The sequence below is a fragment of the Pseudorca crassidens genome, chromosome 4 (assembly GCF_039906515.1).
Source record: "Pseudorca crassidens isolate mPseCra1 chromosome 4, mPseCra1.hap1, whole genome shotgun sequence".
Taxonomy (NCBI): domain Eukaryota; kingdom Metazoa; phylum Chordata; class Mammalia; order Artiodactyla; family Delphinidae; genus Pseudorca; species Pseudorca crassidens.
Window position 1 is genome coordinate 21,667,747 of NC_090299.1, and position 27,452 is coordinate 21,695,198.

At 39.5% G+C, this 27,452-nt stretch overlaps 1 protein-coding gene across 3 annotated transcripts in view; it reads left to right on the plus strand.

Annotated features, from left to right (window-relative positions):
- Positions 1–9,064: 9,064 nt before the first annotated feature.
- PDE5A (phosphodiesterase 5A) overlaps positions 9,065–27,452 on the plus strand; it is a 142,544-nt gene continuing 124,156 nt past the window's right edge. Inside the window, exon 1 of one of the 3 annotated variants that reach the window (XM_067735194.1) lies at positions 9,065–9,518. In XM_067735194.1, coding sequence (XP_067591295.1) covers positions 9,397–9,518 — 122 coding nt within the window. In that variant the 5' untranslated portion in view covers positions 9,065–9,396. Of the gene's footprint in view, positions 9,519–9,855; positions 10,108–10,772; positions 11,012–27,452 lie in introns of those variants that run through there. The other 2 variants (XM_067735196.1, XM_067735195.1) reach the window with 2 other exon arrangements.

The following is a 27,452-nucleotide window of genomic DNA, read 5'->3' on the forward strand; positions in this document are numbered from 1 at the left end:
ATATACAAAAAAACAAATTCACTCTCAGCATAAAATAAAAACACCAAAATAATGTCACTAGTGAAGAGATGCAAAAAGTCTAATGCAGACTCTGAAAGCATTCATAGAGGAATTTCCCAAAATGTTTTGAGCAATGGCAACACAGTTTATAAAAACATATGGCTGGGCTTCCCTGGTGGCACAGTGGTTAAGAATCTGCCTGCCAATGCAGGGGACACAGGTTCGAGCCCCTGTCCGGGATGATCCCACATGCCGCAGAGCAACTAAGCCCGTGCGCCACAACTACTGAGCCTGTGCTCTGGACCCCGCGAGCTACAACTACTGAGCCCGCGTGCCACAACTACTGAAGCCCGTGCACCTAGAACCCATGCTCTGCAACAAGAGAAGCCACCGCAATGAGAAGCCCATGCACCACAAGGAAGGGTAGCCCCCGATCACTGCAACTAGAGAAAGCCTGCGCCCAGGAACGAAGACCCAATGCAGCCAAAGATAAATAAATAAATAAATATTAGAAAAAAACAACATATGGCCTTCCAAGGTAACTATTGCAAAGAGAAAATCACTTGCATTGATCAATTCTAGAGTTTTAAGACATTATTGAAATGTTTTTCAGGTTCCCAGACCTAATATGAAAGAAATTTTGCAGGCTTTACTCTCATGTTGGAATATCTTGCACAATACTTCTAATATATGCACCACCTCAGTGATTTCATTGACAGAGAAGAATGAAAACAAACTGAAGGAATTGGGGCCTGTTCTGTGGAGTATCTCCTTCTTTCGACTGATTTACTGATTACTCTTCTTGGAAGTGCTATTATTTAAAGACAACATTTTATGTAAGCATAGCTGGAAATTTTATCCTAGAACTTCCAAATATTATGACTGCATGTTATCACCTTTAAATATACTTTTCATTTCCCTATAAGAAAGGAATGGGAAAATTGAGTCACTGTGACTATATCTATCAATAAAAGGACTGAACTTCTAGCTTCATCTAGATCTCTGTACAACCTTTGCTTATTTAAAAAATGGAGTATTTTCAAGGCATGTATCAAAGTGGAGTGAAAATTTTTGTACACCTTAAGTATCCCTAATTTGGCGGTCTTGTTTGAGTTTTAATTGATTTTACCAAATTGTAAAATGTTGATTTTTGTTTTCAAAGAATTGAATCAAAGAAGTTTATCCAAAAGTTACTCCTAAAAGATGAATGTTATCTCCAGTCATGAGGTTCTTTCTTTTTCTCTGGCATAATAATTAAGTCACACTTTTCCTTATATATTTGGAAAGAGGCAGGCTTCACAATGGTGTCTACGCAGCCATCTGAGATTTTTTAAATGAGGCTGAGCACCAACTAAAAAGTTTTTATCTATAACTTATAAAGGAAAGACAAATGATTCTCTAGGCTAGAATCAAGATCAACAAACCTGTATCTCTTGGCTTTCTTGTAAAAATACACATTTTTGTTCCTTTAACCTTCAAAGAGTTTATTTTAAATGACCTACTTTTAAACTGGTTTTTAGTTAAGTGTGTCACACCTGGATACAGTTAACTTAAAAGTGTTTCACTCCTTGCTATTTCTTTCTAAACTAATTATTTTATTTTTAGTCATTCTGACTAGCACAGGATATTTTCTCTAGGGAATGAAATCTTTTCTTTAGTAGGAAAGTGGATGAAAAAAATATAGAGTTGTTCTGGATGTAGGTGTTTTAGGTTATTTCATGTTTCTGTGAATGGTTAATATTATATATCAATTAAAACGACATCATTCCTCTGTTTTAACATATTCTCCATATGCAGGTGAAAGGGCAGTGAGGAACCTCCAGGTTCCCCTCTAGGGAAAAAGTCCACAGAAGTTTTTCATCATGAATCCATCTGTGTTGCATCCCTCTGTCAGGAAAGTGTGTCTAGTATCTGTCCAAAATCTCTTCTGTTTTAATGTAAGTCCATTTCCTCTATGTGTGACCTTCCTTGATATGAAGAACAGCTGCTTGCCATCGTCTGTGTAATGTCTTTTCACATGGATCAGCCTTTGTATATCAAAGTGAATTCTTGGCTGTTTCAAGAGGCTTGGGTAGAAAACCCTATGTTTGATTTGAGGGGAAAATGCTGTGTACTGACTGGAATCATGGCACTGCACTATAACACAGTTTTATCATTCATCGGTTGGCTCTGTCTTTGAAATTGAGAATTATGGTCTGATTTAAATTCACGCATTTAAAATATTAGGCTGAGCCCTACTGTGCAACAACTTGAAACATGTGCTCCAACACTGTCCTCAGAAAACTGCTATATCACATGAGCCTATTGCTGCTAAGAATAAGCTGATCTTATTAAGTGTGATACGACTTCTAAAGACCACTAAAAGAAATAACCCTTCCCCAGAGATCAACTGCTGACATATTTACGTACATACAATAAGCAAAAGTACTGCCAAAGTACTCTAAGAAAAATCCCACATTTCTTTTTAAATTGACCCAGCAAATATCTACTGAACACATGCTATGTCCCAATCATGGTGCTTTATTATATAATATTATTCTAGTTGGATTCCTGAGGGGGCCTCCACGACCCCCTCATCCTGCTGTTTACACCCTGGTATGATCCCCTCCCCTTATGTGAGGGCAAAACCTTGACTTGCTTCTTTCAACTGAAAAAAAGGTACAACCTGAAAGTTGAGAGTTATGTTTTATTTGGTGGCCTTACTGAGGACTATATCCCAGGATACACCCTCTCAAACAACTCTGAGGAACTATCCCATAGATGTAAGGGAGGAACCAGGACATAGAAGAGTTTCTGCTGGGAAACAAAACAAAACAACAACAAAAAAACCCCCATGTAGTTGAACATCAAAAGACTACTGCTAACTAATCACATACACACACAAAACAACAACAACAAAAAACAGACAAAACCCAGACATTTCATCTTAATGATTTTTAGTGCTTTTCTATTTATGGGAAGATGCAAGAGTCTGGGCTCACAGAAATTGTTCCTTTGTTATGCATCTTAACTATCAATATCTAGGGCCAGTATCCTGCTTTTCTCCATCCTGTATTCCCCTCTGGGCACACTGTTGAGGCAGCTGCAGTGGCTGATGGCTTGATGGCAGGCAACATTCATTGTTTACTGAAATGGCAGGGAACTTTTTTTTGTCCACATTTCCAACAAATAGAATATGGCAAAGGTATGTATGTATTTATGTGATTATGGGTATGTGACTGTTCGATTACATTATTATAAGCTTATACTGCCCATCTTGGTGGAGGCTGCCTCCCTTGCTGGCTTTGAGGAAGCAACTGGCCATGTTGGGAAAATCCGTGTGGCAAGGCACTGACAGTGGCTTTGAGAAGCAGAGATTGGCCTCCAACCAATAACCTGTAAAGGTCTTCAGCCAGAATCCAGCAAGAAAAAGAATTTCTCAGTTCTACAATCACAAGAAATTGAATTCTGCCAAGAGCCTGAGTGATCTTAGCTGAGGATCCTTCTCCAGTTGAGCCTCGGATGAGACTGAAGCTCTGGCTGATACCCCGACTGCCTTGTGAGACACTTCTGAGCAGAGGATCCAGCTTAACCAACCTAGACTCCTAATTCACAGAAACAGAGGTAACAAACGTGTGTCGCTTTAAGCCACTAATGCTGTGGTAATATCATTGCATAGCAATAAATAATGAAGAGCTCCTCAGTCTTTGTCCTTCTTGACCTTGAAATCTTTGAAGCATACAGGCCAGTTATTTTGTAGAATTTCTCAATCTAGGTGTGTTTTATGTAAATCCCTCAATCTCATCCTCATGATTAGATTCATGATTTTGGCAGTAATGACACAGAAGTAACATTGTGTCCTTCTCAGGATATTCTATTAAAAGGTGTACACTGTTGGTTTGTCCCAGTATGAGTGATAATAAATCGAATCACTTGGTTAAAGAGACATCCACAAGGTCTCTCTGTTGTAAAGATACTATTTTCCCACAGTAAGTAATAAGAAACCTGTGAGGAGATACTTTCATTTTATTTTATTTTACTTATTTTTTATTTTTTATTGGAGTGTAATTGATTTACAATGTTGTGTTAGTTTCTGCTGTACAGCAAAGTGAATCAGTTATACGTATACATATATCCACTCTTTTTAAGATTCTTTTCCCATATAGGTCATTACTGAGTATTAAGCAGAGTTCCCTGTGCTATACAGTAGGTCCTTATTAGTTATCTATTTTATATATAGTAGTGTGTATATGTCAATCCCAATCTCCCAGTTTATCCCTTCCCGCCTTACCCCCGGTAACCATAAGTTTGTTTTATACATCTGTAACTCTATTTCTGTTTTGTAGATAAGTTCATTTGTACTGTTTTTTTTAGATCCCACATATAAGTGATATCATATGATATTTGTCTTTCTCTAGAAGTCTGACTTACTTCACTCAGTATGACAATCTCTAGGTCCATCCATGTTGCTGCAAATGACATTATTTTGTTCTTTTTTGTGGCTGAGTTATATTCCATTGTATATATGTACCACATCTTTATCCATTCCTCTGTTTTTGGGCATTTAGGTTGCTTCCATGTCCTGGCTATTGTAAATAGTGCTGCATTGAACACTGGGGTGCATGTATATTTTCAAATTATGGTTTTCTCCAGATATATGCCCAGGAGTGGGATTGCTGGATCATATGGTAGCTCTGTTTTTAGTTTTTTTAGTAACCTCCATACTGTTCTCCATAATGGTTGTACCAATTTACATCCCCACCAACAGTGTAGGAGGGTTCCCTTTTCTCCACACCCTCTCCAGCATTTGTGTGTAGACTTTTTGATGATGGCCATTCTGACTGGTGTGAAGTGATACCTCATTGTAGTTCTGATTTGCATTTCTCTAATGATTAGTGACGTTCAGCATCTTTTCATGTGTTAGCCATCTGTATGTTTTCTTTGGAGAAATGTCTATTTAGGTCTTCCACCCATTTTTGGATTGGGTTGTTTGTTTTTGTGATATTGAGCTGCATGAGCTGTTTGTATAATTAGGAGATCAATCCCTTGTCAGTCACTTCGTTTGCAAATATTTTCTCCCCGTCTGTGGGCTATCTTTTTGTTTTGTTTATGGTTTCCTTTGCTGTTCAAAAGCTTTTAAGTTTAATTAGGTCCCATTTGTTTATTTTTGTTTTCATTTTCCTTACTCTAGAAGGTGGATCAAAAAAGATCTTGCTGCAATTTATGTCAAAGAGTGTTCTGCCTATGTTTTTCTCTAAGAGTTTTATAGTATCTGGTGTTATATTTAGATCTTTAATCCACTTTGAGTTTCTTTTTGGGTATGGTGTTAGGGAGTGTCCTACTTTCATTCTTTTACATGTAGCTGTCCAGTATTCCCAGCACCACTTTTTGAAGTGACTGTCTTTTCTCCATTATATATTCTTGCCTCCTTTGTCATAGATTAGGTGACCATGGGTGTGTGGGTTTATTGCTGGACTTTCTCTCCTGTTCCATGGTTCTATATTTCTGTTTTTGTGCCAGTACCATACTGTTTTAATTACTGTAGCTTTGTAGTATAGTCTGAAGTCAGGGAGTCTGATTCCTCCAGCTCCATTTTTCTTTCTCAAGATTGCTTTGGCTGTTTGGGGTCTTTTGTGTTTCCATACAAATTGTAAAAATTTTTGTTCTAATTCTGTGAAAAATGCTATTGGTAATTTGATAGGGATTGCATTGAATCTGTAGCTTGCTCTGGGTAGTATAGTCATTTTGACAATATCGATTCTTATGTGAGGAAATACTTTAAGCTATGTAGATATCCCACCCATCATCACAGTCTCATTAATTAGTTTTAGCAACTATTAATAATTTTCTAATTACTTGATTCCTTTTATATTTATTAGTTGGCATTCTACTGTAAGGAACATTCCTTTCTCTTCTATTTATTTGCTTATCTAGTTTTTTATTTATATCAGTATGGAATTACAGTTTCTTATTTTAGTCAATGGTTTAAAATTTGCTGCTATCAGTATATATTTTGATATTCTAATTGCTTCAGACTTGTACATTGGAAGCCCCTTTCATATACGTCCTCTGTTCTGATATGTTGGTATCATTTTTAAGTCTTTCTTATTTTCTGTCAAAACAAGATTTTCCAGGCATATTTTGTACTTTCCCTGTCACAAACCTGGAATCTTTTCTCCAAAGACTCCTGGTTTCTTTTAAAGTGAAGAGTGGTATTTAGAAACCAAAATCTGGGACTAAGTGTACTCATAGTCACATGAATGTCATTGCTTCTAGTATCTCTCAGTGACAGTGGAATATATACTGAGATAAGTTTATTAAAATATGTGCAAGACATGTACACTAAAAACTATAAGACATTGCTGGGAGAAATTTAAAAGATCAGAATAAATGGATAAATATACTATGTTAACAGATTCTAGGTCTCAGTGTTATTAAGATGTCAATTATGAAGATGTCTTCTGCTTAGCATCTCACAAGGCTGCAATCAATTTATTGGCTGGGATCATGGTGTCATCTGAAGCTTGACTGGGGAAATATCTGCTTCTGCACTCACTCCAGTTGTTGGTGGCATTCAGTTCCTTGCCTTTATAAGAGTGAGGAATTCATTTTTCTTTCTGGATAGAGCTCCTTGTAGGCAGTCAGCTGGAGGCTGCCCACAGCTCTTAAAAGCTGCCTGCATTTCCTTGTCATGTGGGATTTCCCCACATGACACATGCACGCACACACACACACACACACACACACACACACATTTAATTTTTAACCTCCAATTCCATTTCAACACCACAATGTACCTTCTAGGCTTCCTGTTCAACAATGGGAAACCTAGATCCCATTATATGTGCAAATATATTTACTCAATTTTTTCAAGCCTGGAACATATAGGTTTGCTGCAAGGAAAAAGAAGATATTATGTGGTATTTGAAAAAAAAAGGCAGGGAAGATGTCATGACTTTTATAATTTGTGTTCTCTTTTTTGGAAAAGGAATTTGATCATCTGTGGTTTTGTTTGTTTTTTCTAGTTGTTTGAATAAAACCTTTAGCAGTAGAGGTCAGTAAAAATCATGCAGAACCTTGTAAGCCATGTTAGAGAGTTTGGGTTTTATTCAATGGGAATACATTGGAGGGCTTTCTGTTAAGTCATTGCATTTGTTGTAAGTAGCATTCACATCATTTTCCAAGTTATTTCCTGGTAATGTTTATTATTTACTCATTCTTCAACTTATTCTAAAACAAGATTTGAGATGGTTAGAGCAATCCATACCAAAAAGTTAGAACATACATAAAATAATGGGGCAAATTGGAATAAAGAATAAATGGAGCTGTAGAACAAAAGGCCAGGGTGAGGCCAGTTCAAAATATGCTTAACTTAAAGTACTTTAAAGTCACAAGAGGTATTGTTTTATCTGAGTTTTCTAGAGACTAGAACATTTTGAAATGCCTCATCCCCCATCCCTTGAGATATACTCACTCAGGTTAACAGGCCTTCACAGTAACCCTCAACCCAACATCTACACCACACAGAAATGAAACTCATGATGCGATAGTCCACGGATTGTTTGTCTTGCACAAACTTTTCGGAAGCCTTCCTGATTTCTGATAATTTAACCCTTTGAAGTTAGGAGGGAAAATGGACATTTGGATAATGCCTGTTAATTTAATCATGGTAGCCAGCCAAGGCAAGCAATTCAAGCCAAAAATCCACTCCATCTTTAGTAGGACGTAGAGTTTTAAATTATAATTGACCTCTTGAGAGGAGAAACGCATGGCTTTCCACAAGGAAAAACTGAGCACTTTTGTTCATGAGCACTGTAATCACTATCATAGTAACAAATTAGAAGAGAACTCCCATTTTAAAATCTGATATAATTTATTATGCATTACTTCATTCTCTACTCCCTTGCTTGGTTTTTATTGGTTTGTGGCTACTTGCATACAACAATGAAGTTTCAAAGAAACTGAAGTTACAAAAGGACAATTATTTAATGCAGGAAGTATAAACCATTGCATTGGGGGATTGGAAGACATTTTTTAAAGTTCTCATATTATCTGTTTAATGATGTGTTTCTATGTGGTGAGTAATGTCTTACATTCTTGCCAAGAATATTTTGAAAGGAGTTTGTAAAAAGTATGTCAGCTAAATCACTTTTGGTATATCACTGCTAATGGTGTCATTCGCACGTTGTGAAACACAGCTCCAGTTTAATTTTGCCAAAAAAATTAGGTCATGGCAAAATACCATACTAAAACTGCACGGAGATGGGGATGAGGATAAAGCAAAGGAAGACACCAATTCTTTTTTGTAAAGCATGATAGGAATTGGACAAAACAGGGTAATAAGGCTGAGCCCTTTTAAACAGATACTTTTTTCGTGGTGTGTGTGTATTAATTCCAGTTCAGTATAAATGATGAATTAACTTAAAATTGGGCTAACTGGCTGCTCTGATACCTGGGTAGTGCCCGTACTCTCGTTAACCTAATTGTACGGAGACGCCCTTGTTTTCTGACTTCATACACAAACCATCGTGATTATTGTATTTCAATCTACCTTTTTCTTTTTCCAGTCAGGAAAAGGGGCTTAATGCAAATTAAGCCTTTGATGAGAAGGCACTTAATTTATAATTATTATTGTTATTATTAACATTAAATCACGGGAATGGTTTTGTTGGAAGTTACCCACCAGGACCTGCAAATCTATTGAGGTGACACACGCCCCAACTCTCCTTACCCAGGAGTGGTCCTTGGCTGGGGCGCTTTGAGCCACTGCGCTGGTGGAGCTCCGAGGAAGGTGCGTCCCCGCTCCTCCGAGACCCATGCGCTGGGCTGGTGGAAAGCGAGGCGGGACAGTCATTGTTCTCCCAGGCCTGAGGAAAAGTGCCCGGGCTACCACCACCTCTCATTTTCGCGCGAAAATAACCCCAGCTACCGCTCTCTGGGCTTGGGATGGTTCTCCACAGCGCGACCTTCCCTTTCCTAGAGTGGGACGCCCAGCGAACACACCCAGAGTCACCTTTGCGCGCTCCTCTGGAGCCGGCTCGGCACACAGCGCACCCCAGCGGCCGCCTTGGCTTCCTTCTAGTCCTGGCCATTAGGCTTCCGGAGAGCTCGCCAGTCGCCGCCGCGGCCGCCTCGGAATCTTGGGACTGGAGAGACTGCGAGAGCCAGTCTCAGCCAGACCCCAGGGAAAGCGCGGGGCTGCTGCACCCCGCCACACCTGGGAGCGGTGAGGACCGGGAGAGGCGGGGCACGGCAGGAGGGTGGCCCGGTGCCTGAGCAGCTTCGCCGAAAGCCGGCCGGACTGGAGCAGGGCGAACGGGGAGGGTCTCGAGGCAGAGTCCAGCTCCTCCAAGGGAGGGACCCCAGCTGGGGTGGAAAACCAGCACCAGCAAGCCGCAGAGACGCGCCGCGCCGATCATGGAGCGGAGCGGCCCCGGCTCCGCGCGGCCGCAGCAGCAGTGGGACCAGGACTCGGTCGAAGCGTGGCTGGACGATCACTGGGACTTTACCTTCTCTTACTTTGTTAGGAAAGGCACCAGGTAAGAAGAGGACCCACGGAAGACCCTGCCGGGGCCTGGAGCGTGACCTGGGGCTGATCTCTCTCCCCTATTGAATTTTCCCCTTCGTTAACCATTAAACCGTCTCCACTCTCAGGCCCTTTGCTTTTGAAGTAGGGCCATGATCCTGTTACGGTGTAGAGACCTCGACTTTAAGGCCAGTACAGTCGAAAAACCGTCGGATTCGATCCAACTTGCTCACAAAGTTCAAATACAAAAATGAACGTGCCGACTCCCCCCCCGCCACACACACACACACACACACACACACACACACACGCTGGCAGCCCCGGTATTCCCTGGGAGCAAGATTATTTTCATATATCAGCGCTCACAGGCCTTCCTGTAGCCCTTCTCTAGCCTCCTTGTTCCCCTAAAAATCCTTAGCGAAACCAAAACAGTTTTTAAGCCCCTTCCCTGCAGCTCCGGAAGCACCATTTCCAACGCGTTCCCTGTGGCTCCACTCCTCCCCCGTCTCTCTTCGCCCCGGCCCTGGCGGGGCGGGGAAGCCAGGGTAGGGGCGAGACCACGAAGAAGCCCAAAGGCAGCAACATGCCGGAACCTTCCCAAAGTGAGTGCTGTCGCCTTTTGCCCCCTTCCAGTCCCCTGGTTGTTTCGCGCTCCCCTTTTCCTTCGCTTTTGCGCGCAAGGCGGCGCCGCCGAACGGGCTCCGCGGAGGGGTTCGTGGCGTGCACACAAAGGGCGGTGGGGAGGCGCGGCCGTGAGCGGACCCCGGCGGGTGACAGGTCCCGCGGCCCGAGGCGACCCCAGAGGCCAGCTCTTCCTGGTCCGGAGCCAAGCGCTGGGGCGCCTGCTGCGGAGGGCGGGGAGGAGGGAGCATGTCCTTTGGGAGGCGGGGTCCTGTCCTTTGGGAGGCGGCTGCGCAGCGAGCAGTCGGGGCGCGCGTGGGAAACGTTCGCGGGAGACTTAGAGAGGAATTGAGGCTGAAGCCGAGGGGCTAGGAGGGTGGAACGGAGAGTGCGTGGCAGGCTGGTGCCCCGAAGCCGGAGGAGTTGGTGCGAAGCCGGGGCGCGGGCGAGGCTGCTGCGCTCGGACTCGGGCTGACTCCCAGACGCACCCCTTTGGAGAAGGGGCCCGAACCTCGCCGTCGCCGGCTCCCGGCAGCGGCCTTCGGGCAGCTGACGCTGGCCGCCTCGCCGGGAGGGAGACGCACGCGGGGCGGTGATGGTGAAAGGGCCGGCCGGGGCTGGGCGCTGGGCTCCCACTCGCCGGCGCACCGCTGCGACTCGGCCGGGCGTTCCCAGCCAGGGGCCGGTGCAGCGCGGGGCGAACGGGCGGCCGCGGGCGGTGGCGCGACCGCGGGGGCGGTAGGGGAGCCGGCTTCGAGTTACCGGCCTCACCTGGGCACGTCGTCGGCCCCCGGCGCCTCCTGGAGTCCAGGGTCCGTCGAGGCCGCCTGATCTGCACCTCCAACTCATCACGTTTGCTATGTTGCCTTTTGGGGACAAAACAAGGTACTTCCTTCAGCATCTCCCCGTCTTTCCCACTTTCCCCGGGGGCGCGGTGGGGGCCGGGTGCTGGGGGGTGGCACCCGGGTCACACCGGCGGGCGACGCTTCACTGAAAATGGGCTCTATGAGATTTTTGTCTTCCTTTACTTTCCCGTGGATGTAATACTTTGAGGTCTTAGATGGGGCTCTTTTTAACTCTACGTCTTCTAACGAACGTTCGGAGTTGGTGTCGATTTGATCACTTTCGGAGGTTTTTAATAAGAGGCGGTGGCTTCGGCGCAAATCTTATCTCTTCTGTTTAATTACTCCGCCCTCCTTTTAAAATCCTGTTCGCCGCTTTCGCCTTCTATCAAAATCCTAAATCTGGAGCGACCAGAGGATAAACCCTGAATGGAAAGTGGTTTCTTTTCGAAGAGGACTTTTCTGCGAGTTTGGGGTGAGGCACTAAGACCATCTAGGTCTGGAAGTATCGATTTCTGGGAGCCAACAGTTTTTAGAGGTCACCTCCTCGTAGGCCATCTGTCCCCGGTTTGCTTTCACCCTTGCACACTTCCACTCTTCCGCCCTTAATGAACTATATAGCGCATAGAATGGAGAATGGGCAGGAGAACTGGGCTGATATTTTAAATGTGTAGGGGGATGTTCTTTAGAGATGTTCTTCAGGCAGATTATTAAGAAAGAACAAAATTACTTATTTTAAAATCAGAGTAAATGTCCTTTGTCTCCCCCCCCCCCCTTTTAAAGACATAAACTTGGGATTGTTTGGCGGTAGGTTTTAACTCATACGTAAAAACACTTCACTTTGAGAGCCTGCCAAAACTTTGAGTTACTTTTTTTTGGAAAATAAATTGAGTGAGTTAAGTTACATTTCTTTTCACATTACTTTTTTTCCCAAGTAACATACGATTAAAATCGCAGTTCTCAAAAGTACACTGCTTAGTGTAAAGTTTAGACCTTCAGTTAGGGTTTTTATATTACAGTTGATGTTGACAAGAGGCTGAGCCCTTTCTGTGATATATATGTGTGTGTATACAATCTTGAGAGAAGAGTTTATGCTGAGTGTAAGCCGGAAAATGAAAGTGTAAGACATTCAAGAGTAGGGCAGGCCCTCAATTTTAGGAGTTACAAGGCGCTGAAAGTTGTCAGTGTGAAGAATATAATCTAAGTCTTATGCGTAGCCAGAGGTTTTTCAAGAAACAGTATTCCAGTTTGGGCTTATATTTGATGGCATTAACTGGAAACTTAAAATAAGAATCAGAGATTGGGCACTAGTTGATTATAAAAAGGCCAACCTGCTGAACACGGTGTGATTCACATGGTTGTGGTCAAATCTTATTACAGACACCTTAACTTTACAGGTAAGTCGTTTGTTTGTTTGTTTGCTTTAACAAGAAGATCACATTACTTTGCTTTTTTCCCTTTTGTTACACAATGTAAAAAATGAATACTGTATGTGATTCAGGAAACCCATGCAACAGAATAGCTCTGTAGAGGCGTTTGGCGAGTTTTAAGATTTTAAATAAATTTGAATTCACTGAGATTGGCCATCTGTGCCTGTAAACAGTCTCATTGATAGAACTATTTCTACCTTATTTGATTTAATTGTTGTTTGACATTCATGCATGCTTCTCTATTCTCTCCCCAGACTGAATGGTCTGCACTCAATAGTAGTCACTGAATAGAAGGAAGGTTCTGGCACTAAATTCTCATTTAAACACCTGTGAATTTTGGTTGACCTTGAAAGCAATTATTGCTGCTGTATTACATTGTTTCCTATAATTATCTTCAAATACAGAGCTAAGCACCTCCTTAAAAGCTATAGCTTGCAGCACACAAATAGATGCTTTTCAGCAATCAAAACCTGTTTAAGTGAATTTTGAGAGTGTCAGTTGAACGATTCGTAACATAATCTATAGGCATAAAAATTACTTGGAGACTAGTAACTAAAACCTATGGAAAACCTCCACCCTTGCTATCATAGAAAACTTTGCAGTCCTACGAGTTTGAGATGCTGCGTTCATTAAGGGCTTTAATGCTTGTGCATTCACAGATGAAGCCTTTCTGGTGCTAATACCACTTTAACAGCTGTTGTTATTCTTGACAGCTTATTAGAATAACTTACCTTTCATTAGTTACTAATCAGCTCTGTGATTGTGCACGATGTTTTAGATCATTTAGAATTGTAGGGGTAATATGATTGACTTTTTATTGCTGTTTTTGTACTAGACAAAAGCTTGAGAATATTTGGCATATACTGGAAATAGGAGATACTAAGTGAGGACAACTTTTTATGACCACTTGGATCAAAGTCCAGAAACAGAAGTTTTACACTCGCATGTAGTTTTCTATGATAGACCTTTTATTTGACACTGCAAAGCTGTGGTGAATTAGTTGATGTTCCAGGTCCTGAGTTTGGGATTCTTTCTTTCTTTCTCTCTTTCTTTCTTTCTCTCTCTTTTCTTTCTTTCTTTCTTTTCTTTCTTCTTTCTTTCTTTCTTTCTTTCTTTCTTTCTTTCTTTCTTTCTTTCTTTCTGTCTTTTCTTATTTTTTTCTCATCTCTAAAAGCTGTAACTTTTTTTGCAAGATATTATCTTAAAGTCAGATGATAGGTGTAAAATAAATATTGCTATTCAATCTTAAAAATGATTGTTTCTATGATCATATAGGAATATAAACTCACAATTTTCAGACATGTTTTGTTAAGCATATTTTGTTAAGCAGTCACTAGTGTTGAAGATAATAAAATCCTGTGGGTATTGACTCAGTCTGGCTTTGATATTATTTCTAATATTTTCATTATGGTAATTCTGGTGTAATAATGTCCTTTTATCCTTGTATTGCTTATAACCAGGGTCCTTATAGCCAGCTTGAAGATACCTTTTAGTGCCCTAAAAGTACTCATGTGGATTGAATTTGGATAGGATTGAATCTGGAAGAATCCGTATGAGCCCCTGAAATGATGTTTCTCATTGCTCTACTATCACTAGTGTTCTCAAGGTTTCATATTCAGTTCCATTTTTAAAGCCCCCAATACAAGATCATGATTCCTAAAACTGTGGTACAACTAATGCATTGCAATTAGTCATTCAAAATAAATCTATTTGCTTAGTATAACACTTAAATAGGCTTGTGGTACAATTCAGTAGCTTTTTTTTTCAGTTTGTGATCTGAAGATCTATTGGAATTGCCAATATTTTCTTAATATCGTCTTCAGTACCTAAAGATGAGCAGTTTTTAGCATTTTGATTATGTTGTACAACAAAATTTCCTTTTTAAATAGTTCCACCTAAAGAAATGACTTGAGTCTGGTCTCTGATATCATTTCTTTTAAAATATTTGAAAGTACTTTCAAATTGTATGGGTAAAGTTTGTACCTTCACCCTTATCTGATTACAGAGAGTAGTATGTCTTACTAAGTTGCTTCCCTTCCTCTATATTTGAAAATGTGAATTAACTTAAAACTGATTGAACTTCCTGCTACATTTTAATAATGCTTGGAAAAGAGTTCTTTCATACTTGAAAAGGCTTAAAAAAAAGTGCTTGGTGTTTATTAGTTTGTCCCCCAAATATTTTTCAAACTAACAGTTTATTAAACCTGTAACTGTTGTGTTGAGTTAGATCTTTTTCTTTGTTCTCAGGGCTAATTGTAGGATAAAAACTCATCTTAGGATAAAAGCCTTTGGTAAGGACTGCAGGGCAGTTAAATAAATCACTGAGTTGATTGATATTGGAGGGTTGAAAATGACTAATTTTTGAGTTTAGAATGCAGACTAGCTACTGACTTTGCAGGACTTCTTATGAGATTACTTTAGCTGGACAGATGTAGATTCAGTTGAGCAATGTTATAACTGATTGATGTGGCCTTGGAAATATCTGTTAAATCAGGTTCTCAGTAAAAAAAAAAAAAAAAAGTGCCTGTGAATTACAACATAAGAATAAAAACTGAAGAAAGTCTTTCCACTTGAGTCATTCATTTGATATTTAGTTCTGTAATCTTATTTACCGACTTGGTATTCTCATTTTATTTTGAATCATAGTTTTTTTCATGGTGTGAGTGCTTTATTCATATTCTCTAACTGGTAGGAATTTATACTTATTGCCAACTAAATATTTAAGGCAGGTAAAGAAAACTGAGTGTTAAGTTCATAAGAGTCATTCTGATGAATATTCTAAAAAGCTTTAAAAAAGCCATATATATGGAGATACAGATATCCACGTGCCCCATTTGTAGTTTGTAGTGAACATGCTTTATGAAGTCTTAGGTGCCATTGTTAGCTTCTGTGTTCTTTGAGACCTTTCTCTTGATTCTGAATTGTAAAGTAAGATTAACATTTTGCAAATTGTCTTCTCTGAATAATTTTGTTACTTATTATATTTTGTAATAATAAGTATACTGAGGTCATAAGAAGAGAAAAGCTGATTTTTTTTTCTTTTTAACATCTTTATTGGAGTATAATTGCTTTACAGTGGTGTGTTAGTTTCTGCTTTATAACAAAGTGAATCAGCTGTACATATACAGATCCTGATTTTTTAAGCTGATGAAATAATTAAAACACACACACAGGATCTTTGAACTTTAGAGTTGGAGGAAATCATGTAGTTCAGTGTCTTTCAAATTTTTTTTTTTTTTTTTTTTTGCTCGGGCCTCTCACTGTTGTGACCTCTCCCGTTGCGGAGCGCAGGCTCAGCGGCCATGGCTCACGGGCCCAGCCGCTGCGCGGCATGTGGGATCTTTCCGGACCGGGGCACGAACCCGTGTCCCCTGCATCGGCAGGCGGACTCTCAACCACTGCGTCACCAGGGAAGCCCAAGAAAGACATTCTTATTGATCCCCAGTATCTTAGTTAAAAAGCTTTTGGTCACAAGTGACAAAAACTCAACTTGAACTCGTACATAATTAACTCACATGATTGACGTTCCTGGAGATTGGTTTGGGTGTGAAATAATCTTGTCAACATTCTTTTTGTCTGTATGTTTATCTAGTCCGTGTGTCTTCCTTCCTTCCTTCCTTCCTCCCTCCCTCCCTCCCTCCCTCCCTCCCTCCCTCCCTCCCTCCCTCCCTTCCTTCCTTCCTTCCTTCCTTCCTTCCTTCCTTCCTTCCTTCCTTCCTTCCTTCCTTCCCTCCCTCCCTCCCTCCCTCCCACTCTTCCTCCCTCCATCTGTCCTTTTGGCCCTATGCTGCATTGGCTTTATTCTCCGGTAGACTTCTTCATGAGCTGGAAAAGTTTCTTCTTGGCAAGTTTATGTGGGTCTTAAATTTCTAATGTTTGAAAAGTACCTTCTTATCCATATCAGCCCTCTCAAAATTATTTGGCCTTGCTTGCATCACTTGCCTCCTCTGGGCCAGTCATTGTGTTGGGAAGAATAGGGTTGTCTCACTACTTTGTTGGGGCAGGTAACGCATAGTGTGATATGTCAGTGGGGGGGGGGGGAGGGGAATTCCCCAAAGAAAGTGATGTGAGTGCATCCAGAAGTTCCAGATATCTGCCATACCTAGTATTGACTTTCTCTCATTTTAATGTGAGTTAAATGAGGAATTCTTAAGAGTAGGTATAATTTAATCATAGCATTTATGCAACTGTAATACCAAAATAAATGTAAAAGTTAATTATGAATAAAATGATAAAACTCTAGCCAAATGCAAATTGACAACATTCATACTTGTACAGTGAATATGGCCCTGATTGGGATGCAGGGGGGTCTGGTAAGGTCAGCTTGCCTTTGCTACAGTTGCCTTGTGATGATTCACTTCTCCCACTGGGTCTCTCGTAACAATCATGAAACTTTTAGTCCTATAGCACAATACACCAGCTTTTGGTTTTTATTTGGCTTGAAAGCACATTTACATATTAAATCTACCTCTTTTATTTTCTCTTTATCTCAGAACCATTGGGCGGCAGTGTGATTGTAAATACAAATATAAACTTGACTGCTAAAATTGCAGGATAGTATTTGATTATAAGGTGGTCATCCCAGTAATTTAAAGTGTAATTTAAAGTGTACATCTTTTACTTTTTTTTTTGGTTTTAATTGTCATTAGTGTGAAAACGCAAAATTGAAGCATTTCCATAGACAAACTACAGATCTTCAAAACATAATTGCTCTGGACTCTCAGGGCTTCTCATACCTCATATTGGGCCATGCCAATCTAGTCCAATCTTTCCCATCTCTAAGCTGCTAAACAAATCGGTTTACATATTTACAGCATAGATTTTGGTTATTAGGTTTTCTTTCAGATGCAAGTAAGTTTTCCTTTAAGGAACATTTTCCATACATGTGATTGTGAATGCATGGAAAATTACAAAACATTTCTCTTCCAACTCTTGGTCAAATTTGAATGTAAAACTATGTGAAGCAGTTCTGCATTTTATTTATATTTGGTCCCAGTAAGCTTCTCAGATGTTTTCATAGCTGGAGAAAACTTGGGAACATTAAATAACTTTAGACAGCATTTGTTTCTAATCCATGCCAGAAGCAAGGGAACTACTCACTGTAACATCAGAGTAGAGATTATTGGAGGAATCACTTGGAGGTGTCCCAGATAGCCCCTGTTTCATTTGATACACTGTTATAGTAGGTTAATCTTTTATTCTTCTAAACTGTTGCTTTTTTTCTTTTTTTTTTAAATTGAAGTATAGTTGATTTACAATGTTGTGTTAGTTTCAGGTTTACAGCAAAGTGATTAATCTTTTTCATATTCTTTTCCATTATAGTAAACCATTGCTTCTTAAAGGGGATGCTGTTTGGCATTTGGTAGTGATACTTTTTGTTATTGTGAGAAACTGTTCAGCGTATTGCAGGATGTTTAACATCCCTGGGCCCCAGACACTACATGTCAGGAGCACCTGATTATTGTGACACACACTTCCAAATGCCCCCAAAAGCTGGCACCACTACTTGGTTGGGAGCCACTGTTCTGAACTCTTTAAAATTTACTTCAATTTATGGTGGTTAAGGGCCCCAGATAGGACAGATTTAAGCTTCAACCCCAGAACTACCTCTTTCTTAAAAGTATGACCTTTAGGTACTTTATTTGCTTTCTCTGTGAAATGGGAATAATAGCATTTACTTCTAGGGTTCTTAAGAAATTTAAAGGAACTAATACATATTTCCTTATCTTTTATAGAGTGATTTTCAGTAGTTTACTATTTATTTTACCTTGAGAATCATCAGTACCTTAATTATAATTGCAAACTTTGAGAGTCATCCCCTTATTCTGATAAGTGGGAATTAGAACAACAGAACAGGGATTTAATAGACTTTGTGTCCTTCTCATTTTTTAGAAGAATTTTTATTAATGGTTTAAACAGAACCTTTTGTGGATTGTGTAAGGTACTGGAAAGGGAATTGGAATGGGAGTCCAGACCTCCCGACTGTGTCCCAAGCTTTGTGACTGGCCCAGGTTAATAAATCTTGGCTTTAAAATGGGAGGTAGGAGGGGGTGAGAAATCAAGGCAGAGAAATTCATAAATGAGTTTAAAAATCTCTTTCAGCTCTAAGTATTCTTGATTCTCACCAGAGGAGCAGAGTATCAACTTCTTAGATTGAATAGTTTCCTTTAAGTATTTTCCAAGTATGAGTGGTGGATCTAGGTCAAATTTTACAAACAATGCAGCTAGAACTGTGTAAAATGAGGATCCAAGAGCAGGAGAAATATATACATTATATTATATTTTATGTGAGTTATTTTTATGTTTTTCCTACAGATAAAGCACATTTCCATATAAATTATCAACCATCCCTTTTTAGACAGGAAACGAACACACTTTTTGTAATTCTGGTTTTAGTGGTTAATTCATATGAATGATGAAAAAAGCACTGGAGAGAAAGAGAACGGGGTGAAGTTTTATAGGAGACTTAAAAAACACGATCATGCATTGTGTTTTGTGGGCCATTCAGGGCTTGCAACGTTTTCCTCTGTTTTGTTTGAGGCACTCTGCAAATCTCCGCAAATGTTACTGTTCCTGGGTAACCTCCTTGAGACCCAGGCATCAACCTACTTACAGAATTCCCCCAAGTAAGCCCCCTTGGGTAGGAACTGAAATGGATCAACTTTAACCCCCAGATCTCTTGTAGCAGAGTGTTGAAGCATTGTTTTATCAAGTATTAAAATCATTCTCCAGTTTAGAATTATGGTTATTATGAAATATTGCTATGGTTTTTATTATAGATAATTAGTTGTATATCACATTTGTTGTCAAACAGTTTTATGATATCTGTGATATTTTGAAAAAATCGTCCCCCAAATTCTATAACTTATTTTTAAAAATTAAGTTCTGAGTAGTAATAGAAAGTGATTTTTCTTAACTACATGTTCAGCTCTTAATCTTTATGTGTTATTCAGAAAATTTGTTATATGTAAGTGTGGTTATTGGTCTAGGGAGTCTATGTTTTTTCAATTCTAATTTGAGAAAATACCAACATTAAAACAATTTTTTTTTTGCACAGGTGTTTCTATAGAGAAATTAGTGCTTTTAAACTAGGAGCTTAAAAAGAAATAATGGCTAACATAATTATTCTGTAGAAACCCATGAATAAATTCTTTTTATTTTTACAAAAAAATTAATTGCTTTTGAAAATATATTCCAGTTAATGTTCGATTAACTTGGGAATTCCCTGGTGGCCCAGTGTTTAGAACTCAGTGCTTTCACTGCCAAGGACCCAGGTTCAATCCCCAGTCTAGGAACTAAGATCTTGCAGTCCATGTGGCATGGCCAAAAAAACAATGTTCAATTAACTTAAAAACAGTAACTATCACATATTAAACACTGTGTACCAGACTCTATGCCATCACTGTATAGGCATGATTTCCCTTAATTTTCTTAAGAAGCCTGTGAGGGTTAATGCCATTATCTCCATCTTATAGAGAGAGTAAATAGTGCACCTGAGGTCTTATCTTAGAAGCAGCTCCAGAGTTGAAGCCTAAGTCTGTCCCACCTAGGGCCCTTACCCACCATTTTCTACTGAAGTTCAGCATCACTGTTAATGGAAGCAATGAAAAGACTCATAGATTTAATGTCATGAGGAATTTAACTCAGGAAGAGGCTAAAGACCCTGGTCTAAAGACCCCAAATGTCTGACAATGGAAATGTCGAGCTCAGCCTTTTCCTGCAGCAGCTGCTAGGACCTGGCCGCCTGGCCTTTTGAGTGCATGCACTCATTTAGTTTTGTAGTGTGCTCTACCCACACTGAAGCACTGTCTTGGAGAATGCAGTGCTGTTAGTGCTATAAAGAAGCCTCATGAAATCAAAATGTGTTAAATGTTATTCCTCGTGACACTGATTTTTATATTAAATCATGATTGCATGGACAGTTTGAGCTGCAAGAGTCTTCAGTAAAGTAGAATATTAAGACAGTAAACTTCTGATTAGATTCATTGTTTTAAAAGAGTTGAGATTTAAAATCCAAGTCACATTTATGGTAAACTCATGACAAGTTTTTATCTTGGCTTTATTTCCTGGTGTCTAATTAATATCAATCTTTTGGGTTCGTTACTTGCTCAGTATGGGAAAGGGTTCCTTAGTGAGCGCTGAGCAGCAGCTGTGGTACCCACAAGTTTGAAACCACAGATGGTTTTCATGTTAAGCTAACATGAAATCTAACATTTTAGTTAGGTGGGTGCATGTTACCTGAGAGCAATAACTCCCAGCATTGACTCTGGTACCCTCCAGGGTTTCTCTAGTTATTTTAAGACATATTGTAAAAGTTTAAAAACAAAACTAAATTGAATTTACCCATTTTAAAAAGATATATAATACAACTCATTTTTGAGGTAAGCAATTTTTTGTGTAATAAAATATGGAAGGAAATAAATGACTGGAGAATAATAAAACAGATTTTGGTGAGGAGAGAAGGAATGATTTGGATGGGATGTTAAACATCAGGATCTTGTCATCGATTATAAATTCTCAGCATTAATTTTTATTGTATTTCCCTTGGCTGTGGCTTTATTTCAAGGTCCAGGGCCTATTGTTTTCCATTAACAGCCTTGTAAAAGTTAAATCAACTCTAAGACTTCAAGAGGGCCACTCTGCTTGTGATTGCAGGACAGTTAACAAAGACTTGCTTATACATGAAAGCAGAGTCTCTAAGTTATTAGCACTTGGAGCAGAGGGTAAAATACCTTTGTGGAACTTGCATGCATTCCATTCTTTCTGCTCAAATAGCTAGGATGTAGCTTATGGAGAGTTATGATGTAACTCTTCTATCTAGGGGGAAAACTTAGTGGGATTCTATAATAAATGACAGTCTGCAGTATCTGCTTTGGACAAGGACTTGGAATGCTCAGGATGCATGTAGCCAGCCTATTTCCAAACGCTATTAGACCCACTCGGCCTGTGGACCCATACCACCTGGAACACGACCTCTTTCCCCCTCACTTCCTCTGATTCTCTTGGCTGGACTTTATGAGGAAATGAACAGCCATTGCTCTTTACCCCAGCCCTACGTCTCCATTGGAATGAGTACTGAGGGTCTAGGAGATAGCAACATCTTAAAAATATGGAAGAGATTTTGAAATGCTTCCACATGCATTTTCTTTTCCTTTTTTAAAAACTTTATTTATCTATTTATTTATTTTTGGCTGTGTTGGGTCTTCGTTGCTGCTCGTGGGCTTTTCTCTAGTTGCGTCGAGCAGGGGCTACTCTTCATTGCGGTGTGCGGGCTTCCCATTGCGGTGGCTTCTCTTGTTGCGGAGCACAGGCTCTAGGCACGTGGGCTTTGGTAGTTGTGGCGCACAGACTCAGTAGTTGTGGCTTGCAGGCTCTAGAGCACAGGCTCAGTAGTTGTGGCGCATGTGCTTAGTTGCTCCGTGGCATGTGGGATCTTCCTGGACCAGGGCTCAAATCCATGTCCCCTGCATTGGCAGGCGGACTCTTAACCACTGCACCACCAGGGAAGCCCCACATGCATTTTATAACTTGTCTCAGACATCAACCCTGTGTGGTGAGTGAAGCAGTAAGAAGTCTTTCCCCTGTTTGAAAATGGGGAAGCTGAGGGGCAAAAGGAGATGACAGGAGTTGACCAAACTAATAATCATCACCTACTGGCCTGTTGATAACATAAGAAATTGTGGGAGTCTTCATGACCTGTTCATACAGCTGACCATTTTTATAATGAAGGACTTGTACTCTGGAGAAAACGGCCTCTAGAGAAGTTGTGATTGGTTCAGCCTCACATCTGTGTATTCTTATAGTTGGAACTAGAGTTGTTTCCTGATGGCCAGTTTGGTATTCTTGACTTTATACTGTGCTGAAGACAGTCAGTACCTTGCACTTCATGAAGAAGGTAGAACAGGCAGTATTTCCCGTATTATGTAGAGGATGAAATTGAAACTCAGAAGAAGAAAATTGTTTGCCACTGGTCACAAATCCCATTGGCAGCAAATGCTAGATAATGATTGGAATTTTGAATTTATGGCTGAAAAACACAACTTCTCGGGGTGCTTTGTAAGTCCCAAGAATTTTTAGCAATTAGTCAACCTCCGTTTTATAAGTAGATTGCAGTTTGTTTTTTTCTCTATTAAATATATGGTATGGTTTGGACAGTAAAATGAAAAGGCTTGATTTAAGGAAGAATTTTATGCCACAAATTATTAATCCAAGAGCTTTCAAAAGGTTCAGTTATCAAACACAGGATCACAATGTGGTACACAGGATCCTTTGTGCTCTTTAAACGATAAAATTAGTGTTAGTGGTTTAATAGCCTGGAGCTCATTAGTATGCTCCACAGAACCTACCTTTTCTTTGTTGTCTATCTGCCAGTAATTTCAGTTGGGAAGAACAGAATATCGAACGACTAGTGTGGCCAGCTAAAATACAGGACACCCCGTACAATTTGAATTTTAGATTCTACTTATATTAAAAAATTATTCATTGTTTATCTGAAACTCAGTTTTAACTGGGTATCCAGTATTTTTATTTGCTAAATCTAGCAGCCCTGAGAATTACTCTTCTCTTGAACACATTTATTATACACTCTTTTCAGTGCATCATTTTAGGTTTATAAACCATGAACTGTTTTCAGAGAAACATAGGCATGGGATTCAGTTAGATTTTTTTCAGAACACAATCCTTAAGAACATTTGTTCTCTGAGTCCCTTGGGGCAGTGTTTTTACCTCAGTGGTTTAGTGTGCCATCCCTTTACGATATGGATGGAAAGAATTAAGTTAGAGAATGTGTATTATAAGTGATTTTATTCTCTCTATGCCTTATGTGTTTAAATTTGATTTTTGATTCTTTCAGATGCAGCTAGACATTATGAAGTGTCTTCATGACAAACATTGGTGTTCTGGGAACTTTTATAGTCTTACAGGCTGTAAGACTGGGAATAGGAGACCTAGATTTGATTCCTGATTTTGCTGCCAGCTAGCAGAATGTGTGTGGTTCAGCCATTTAATTTAGCTGCATAATTGAGAAAGTAGGATTGTTAGTGTCTGCCTCACCAGGTTGAAATAAAATGGTGCTTTTTTTCCTTTCAGTATCACTAATGTAAATACTTTTCAAAATCTCATAGACTCAAGGAAGAGAAAGAAGGGAAAATAGAGATCCTGTCTCAGGCCATAGAGGTGATTTGCTCCAGTCAGAGCTACCAGCCAGGTTTCTTGAATCTCATCTGGTATATTTACCCTCGTATTTGACATGTCCATCTTTCCATCTTTCTTCATTCACATGCAGTTACGTATAACTTCACATGACAGCGAATACAGTACGTGTATAAATTAACTTCTGGACACAATATAAGCTTCAGTTTAGGGAGGAGAGGTCTGGGCTTGCTCACTCCTGTATCCCTGGTGCCCAGCCTAGTTAGTGCTAGTTAGTGACACTCTCAAGGACCTTCATGAGAATAATCCATTCTAGAGAAAAAAGACACTTAAAAGTGAATCCAGTTAAAAGCGAAAAATATCACTGAAAAGGTTTTGATTGGAACTTGATCTTGAAAAATGGAACCACAGGTTATGAAAGTAAGTTTACCTTATTTTGGACTTAGTAAAATTTAGATTATAATGAAAACTCCAAGCTAATTTGTAAAATACACAATTTTCTGGCAAGACTATGCCATAAACCAATATCTTTACTTCTTATCTGACATTTGCAGCAGGATCATAGAGTCTTTTTCCCCAAATATAGGTTTTTAAAATTAATATTTGAAGATGTCATCAGTTCTTCCAGCAGCCCTTCTTAATCTAGAATGCAGTTATTTGAATAGAATTCTCTTTTCAGGTATTTGTTATGTCATGATCCTTGCTGTTTTTTAATTTTTTGATTGTTAGCAGTTTTTTTTATTGAGCTTAACCTTAATTATCAGTGGCTTTATGTAATATTAGAATAGTTCTCCAACATCACTTTGGTTTACTTCTAGAAATTCTGTATCTTACATAAGAGTTTAAATTTCAGTCTGCAGGTGATTTGTATTTGCAGAGATTGAAGTATTAAAAAACAATCAACAGGAAATGATAGATATTAATCTTAGGAAGGACGGCCCACTTCATACAGCCACATAGGTCATGCACTGCAAAACGTCAAGGGATGCCTGAAGGGAGAGAGGTGTGAGAGATGATTTAATTTTATTTACAGTTGGTTTATAAGTGATTGTTTTGATGTTATGATAACATATGTTTTCCATACACAGGGATATATCTACAGGGACTCAGATAATAATGTGGTCATGAGAAAACCCTTTCCCCCATTACTGGTGATTAATAAAAATTGTTGATTGAATCACTGGATATACCAGGTCTACTGTTCCTGTGTCATTTAATACTGAGTTCATCTCTCCAAGAGAATATCTAGAAATACAACACTTGTGAGACTATTAAATATAATAATACAAAACACCTAACAAAGAATTTTTGGACACTGGCTCTGTTTAAGACATATGTTAGGCCCTACAGGATATATGAGGGTAAATTAGCCATGGTCAGTTATGAGGCTTACATCCAAGGGGTGATGAACGTTAATAGCTAAAACACAATGTTGATTTTCTGTAACAAATATATCAGCATTCACATTTTCAAAAGACTGTTGTCCCTTTTAATGCAGGTGATTTAGGAGTCGTCATTTATTTATTCATTCACTTCACTCAAATATTTATCAAGGACTCAGTATGTGACAGGCGTTTTCTAAGTACAGGAATGCAGTCGTGAAGAAGACAGACAAGTACGAAATTTACATCTCATCGGAGGAGGCAATAAACCAACAGATTAATAAACCAGAATAGATGATAGTAAGAATTCAGATTGTGTGGGGGGAGAACATAACGTGTCGGCACCACCTGAGGTGGAGTGATCAGGGAAGACCTGTCTGCACAGGAGATGGAAGCTGTGATCAACAAGGTGCAGATGAGGAGAGCTTTCCAGACTGGGAGCAGTCTGACGTGCTTAAGGAACATCAGGGAGGCATGGGTGAGAGGGACTATGGTAAGGGATTGAAAGAGTTTGAGTTTTATTCTTGATTCAGTGAGAAGCCAAGTAGGGTAGTTAAGGTGTTAAGGTTTACTTTGTTCGAAGATGACTCTGGCTACTGTGTGGAGAGTGGATTGAAGGGAGGCTAGTATAATATCAGAGAGACCAGTTAAGGGGCTGTGGCCGCAGTCCGAGGTGAGAGATGGTGGGGTTTGGACCAGGGAAGTGGTACAAGAGATAGAAATGAGCAGATTGGACTATAGGGTTTTAGAAGTCAAGGTGACAGGACTTGGCTGCTGGATTAGAAGAGAGAGTTGAAGGAAACAGAAATCCAGAATAATTCCTGGATGTTTGGTTGAATAACTAGGGAGATGATGGTGCTACTTACTAATACGAAGAAACCTGGCAGGGAGTGAGGCTGGTGCAAGATGAAGGATGGGGCATTAGGAATTCTGATTTCACCATGTTAAGTTGTCTGTTTAGACATTCACATGGAGCTGTCAAGTAGGTGGTTGTATTAAAAAGTTGACCACCATTTTCCAATGAGAAGGTTAGAAATAAGAGGAGGCTGTGTTTCAGGTTTGTAACTGAAGTAGTTAAAATGCCTCTTTTTATATTGATTTGAGAATTTAAGTTGCATGTACATATTTTTAAATAACATGATATGTTAATTTAAATGTATCACTTTTTTCCTGTCTTACATTTTACAAAACAGTTTATTCAAATGCTTCCTGTACATTTTTCACATGCATGTCTGACATCAGTGTCTTTGGCACTACTACTGTGATTTTGGAGGTTATGTAAGCATTTCCCAAAGTATGTTCCCCTCATTTCTATCGAAGTTTTTGAGATACAGCATTATTTTAATATCAATGTATGTTCTCATCACTGGAAGTTTTGTCTCAAGCCATGGCATGCATTTGTAAAACATTAGGCAATTATATTTTAAACGACTCTGTGCTAGAGGTATACACCAGAGATGTGTACAATATACTTACTGCATTGCTTTTTAAAAAACTTTTGTTTATTATTATTATTATTTTGGCCGTGGTGCATGGCATGCAGGATCTTAGTTCCGCGACCAGGGATCAAACCCATGCCCCTGGCAGTGGGGACGCAGAGTCTTGACCACTGGACCACCAGGGAAGTCCCTACATAGGTTTTTAAAGAGAGCTTTAAAATGTATAACTATATCTAACACTTGGAATTATGAGGTAATCCTGATAATATCTGTGTCATCTTTTTTTGACCCATTTCATTCTAGACCGGTACCATTTCTGGGTAATATATATTTACCAAACAATAGAGTGTTGTTCAAACTAAAATAATTAAGGGAACATTCTATAAGTGAAAGACTTAGTAGAGACTCTGAAAAAAGGCTAACTCTTCTTTCCCCCTTCTGGATCTTCTTTTTTCACTTAATAAATTGTTGTGATTATTCATATCAGTATCCATGACCATTTTTAAATCTTTGTCTAGTGTTACATTTATAAATGTGCCATGATGTGTTTTCCAGGCTTCTGTTTGTGGTATTAGGTTTCTTCTCATCTTTGCTGTAACAAACAGTACCACAGTAAATAAATACCCTGGTACTTCCTTTGCCACATGTGTAAAATCTGTGGAACAAAGGATAAATGCGTTTTAAAACTTGTTAGATATTGCCTACTTGCCCTCTGAAGAGGTGTTATCAATCTCTACTGCATCCAAAAGGATGAGAGAGTGTCTGTATCCCTACACTGTCCAAAATAGTACACTGTCAGACTTGTTTATCCCAGCTCTTTGGTGAAAATAATCAGTAAGTCATTGTAGAGTGGAGATTGCATTGCTCTTATAGGCCAGTTCTTTTAAATATCCTCAGTGGTAGCAAGTTTTTGTCTTTTGAAAGTAAATTTGAGTTTTGGAAAAAGTCAAGTCTAATGCATAAGCTATATATGAAGTTAGCCATTACTCTAGGTTTTTTGCGGTTTTATTTGCTTGTTTTGAGAGGAAGGCTCAGTGAAAAAGAAGATCTAACTTTCAGATAAAGCTAATATTCTTATATGA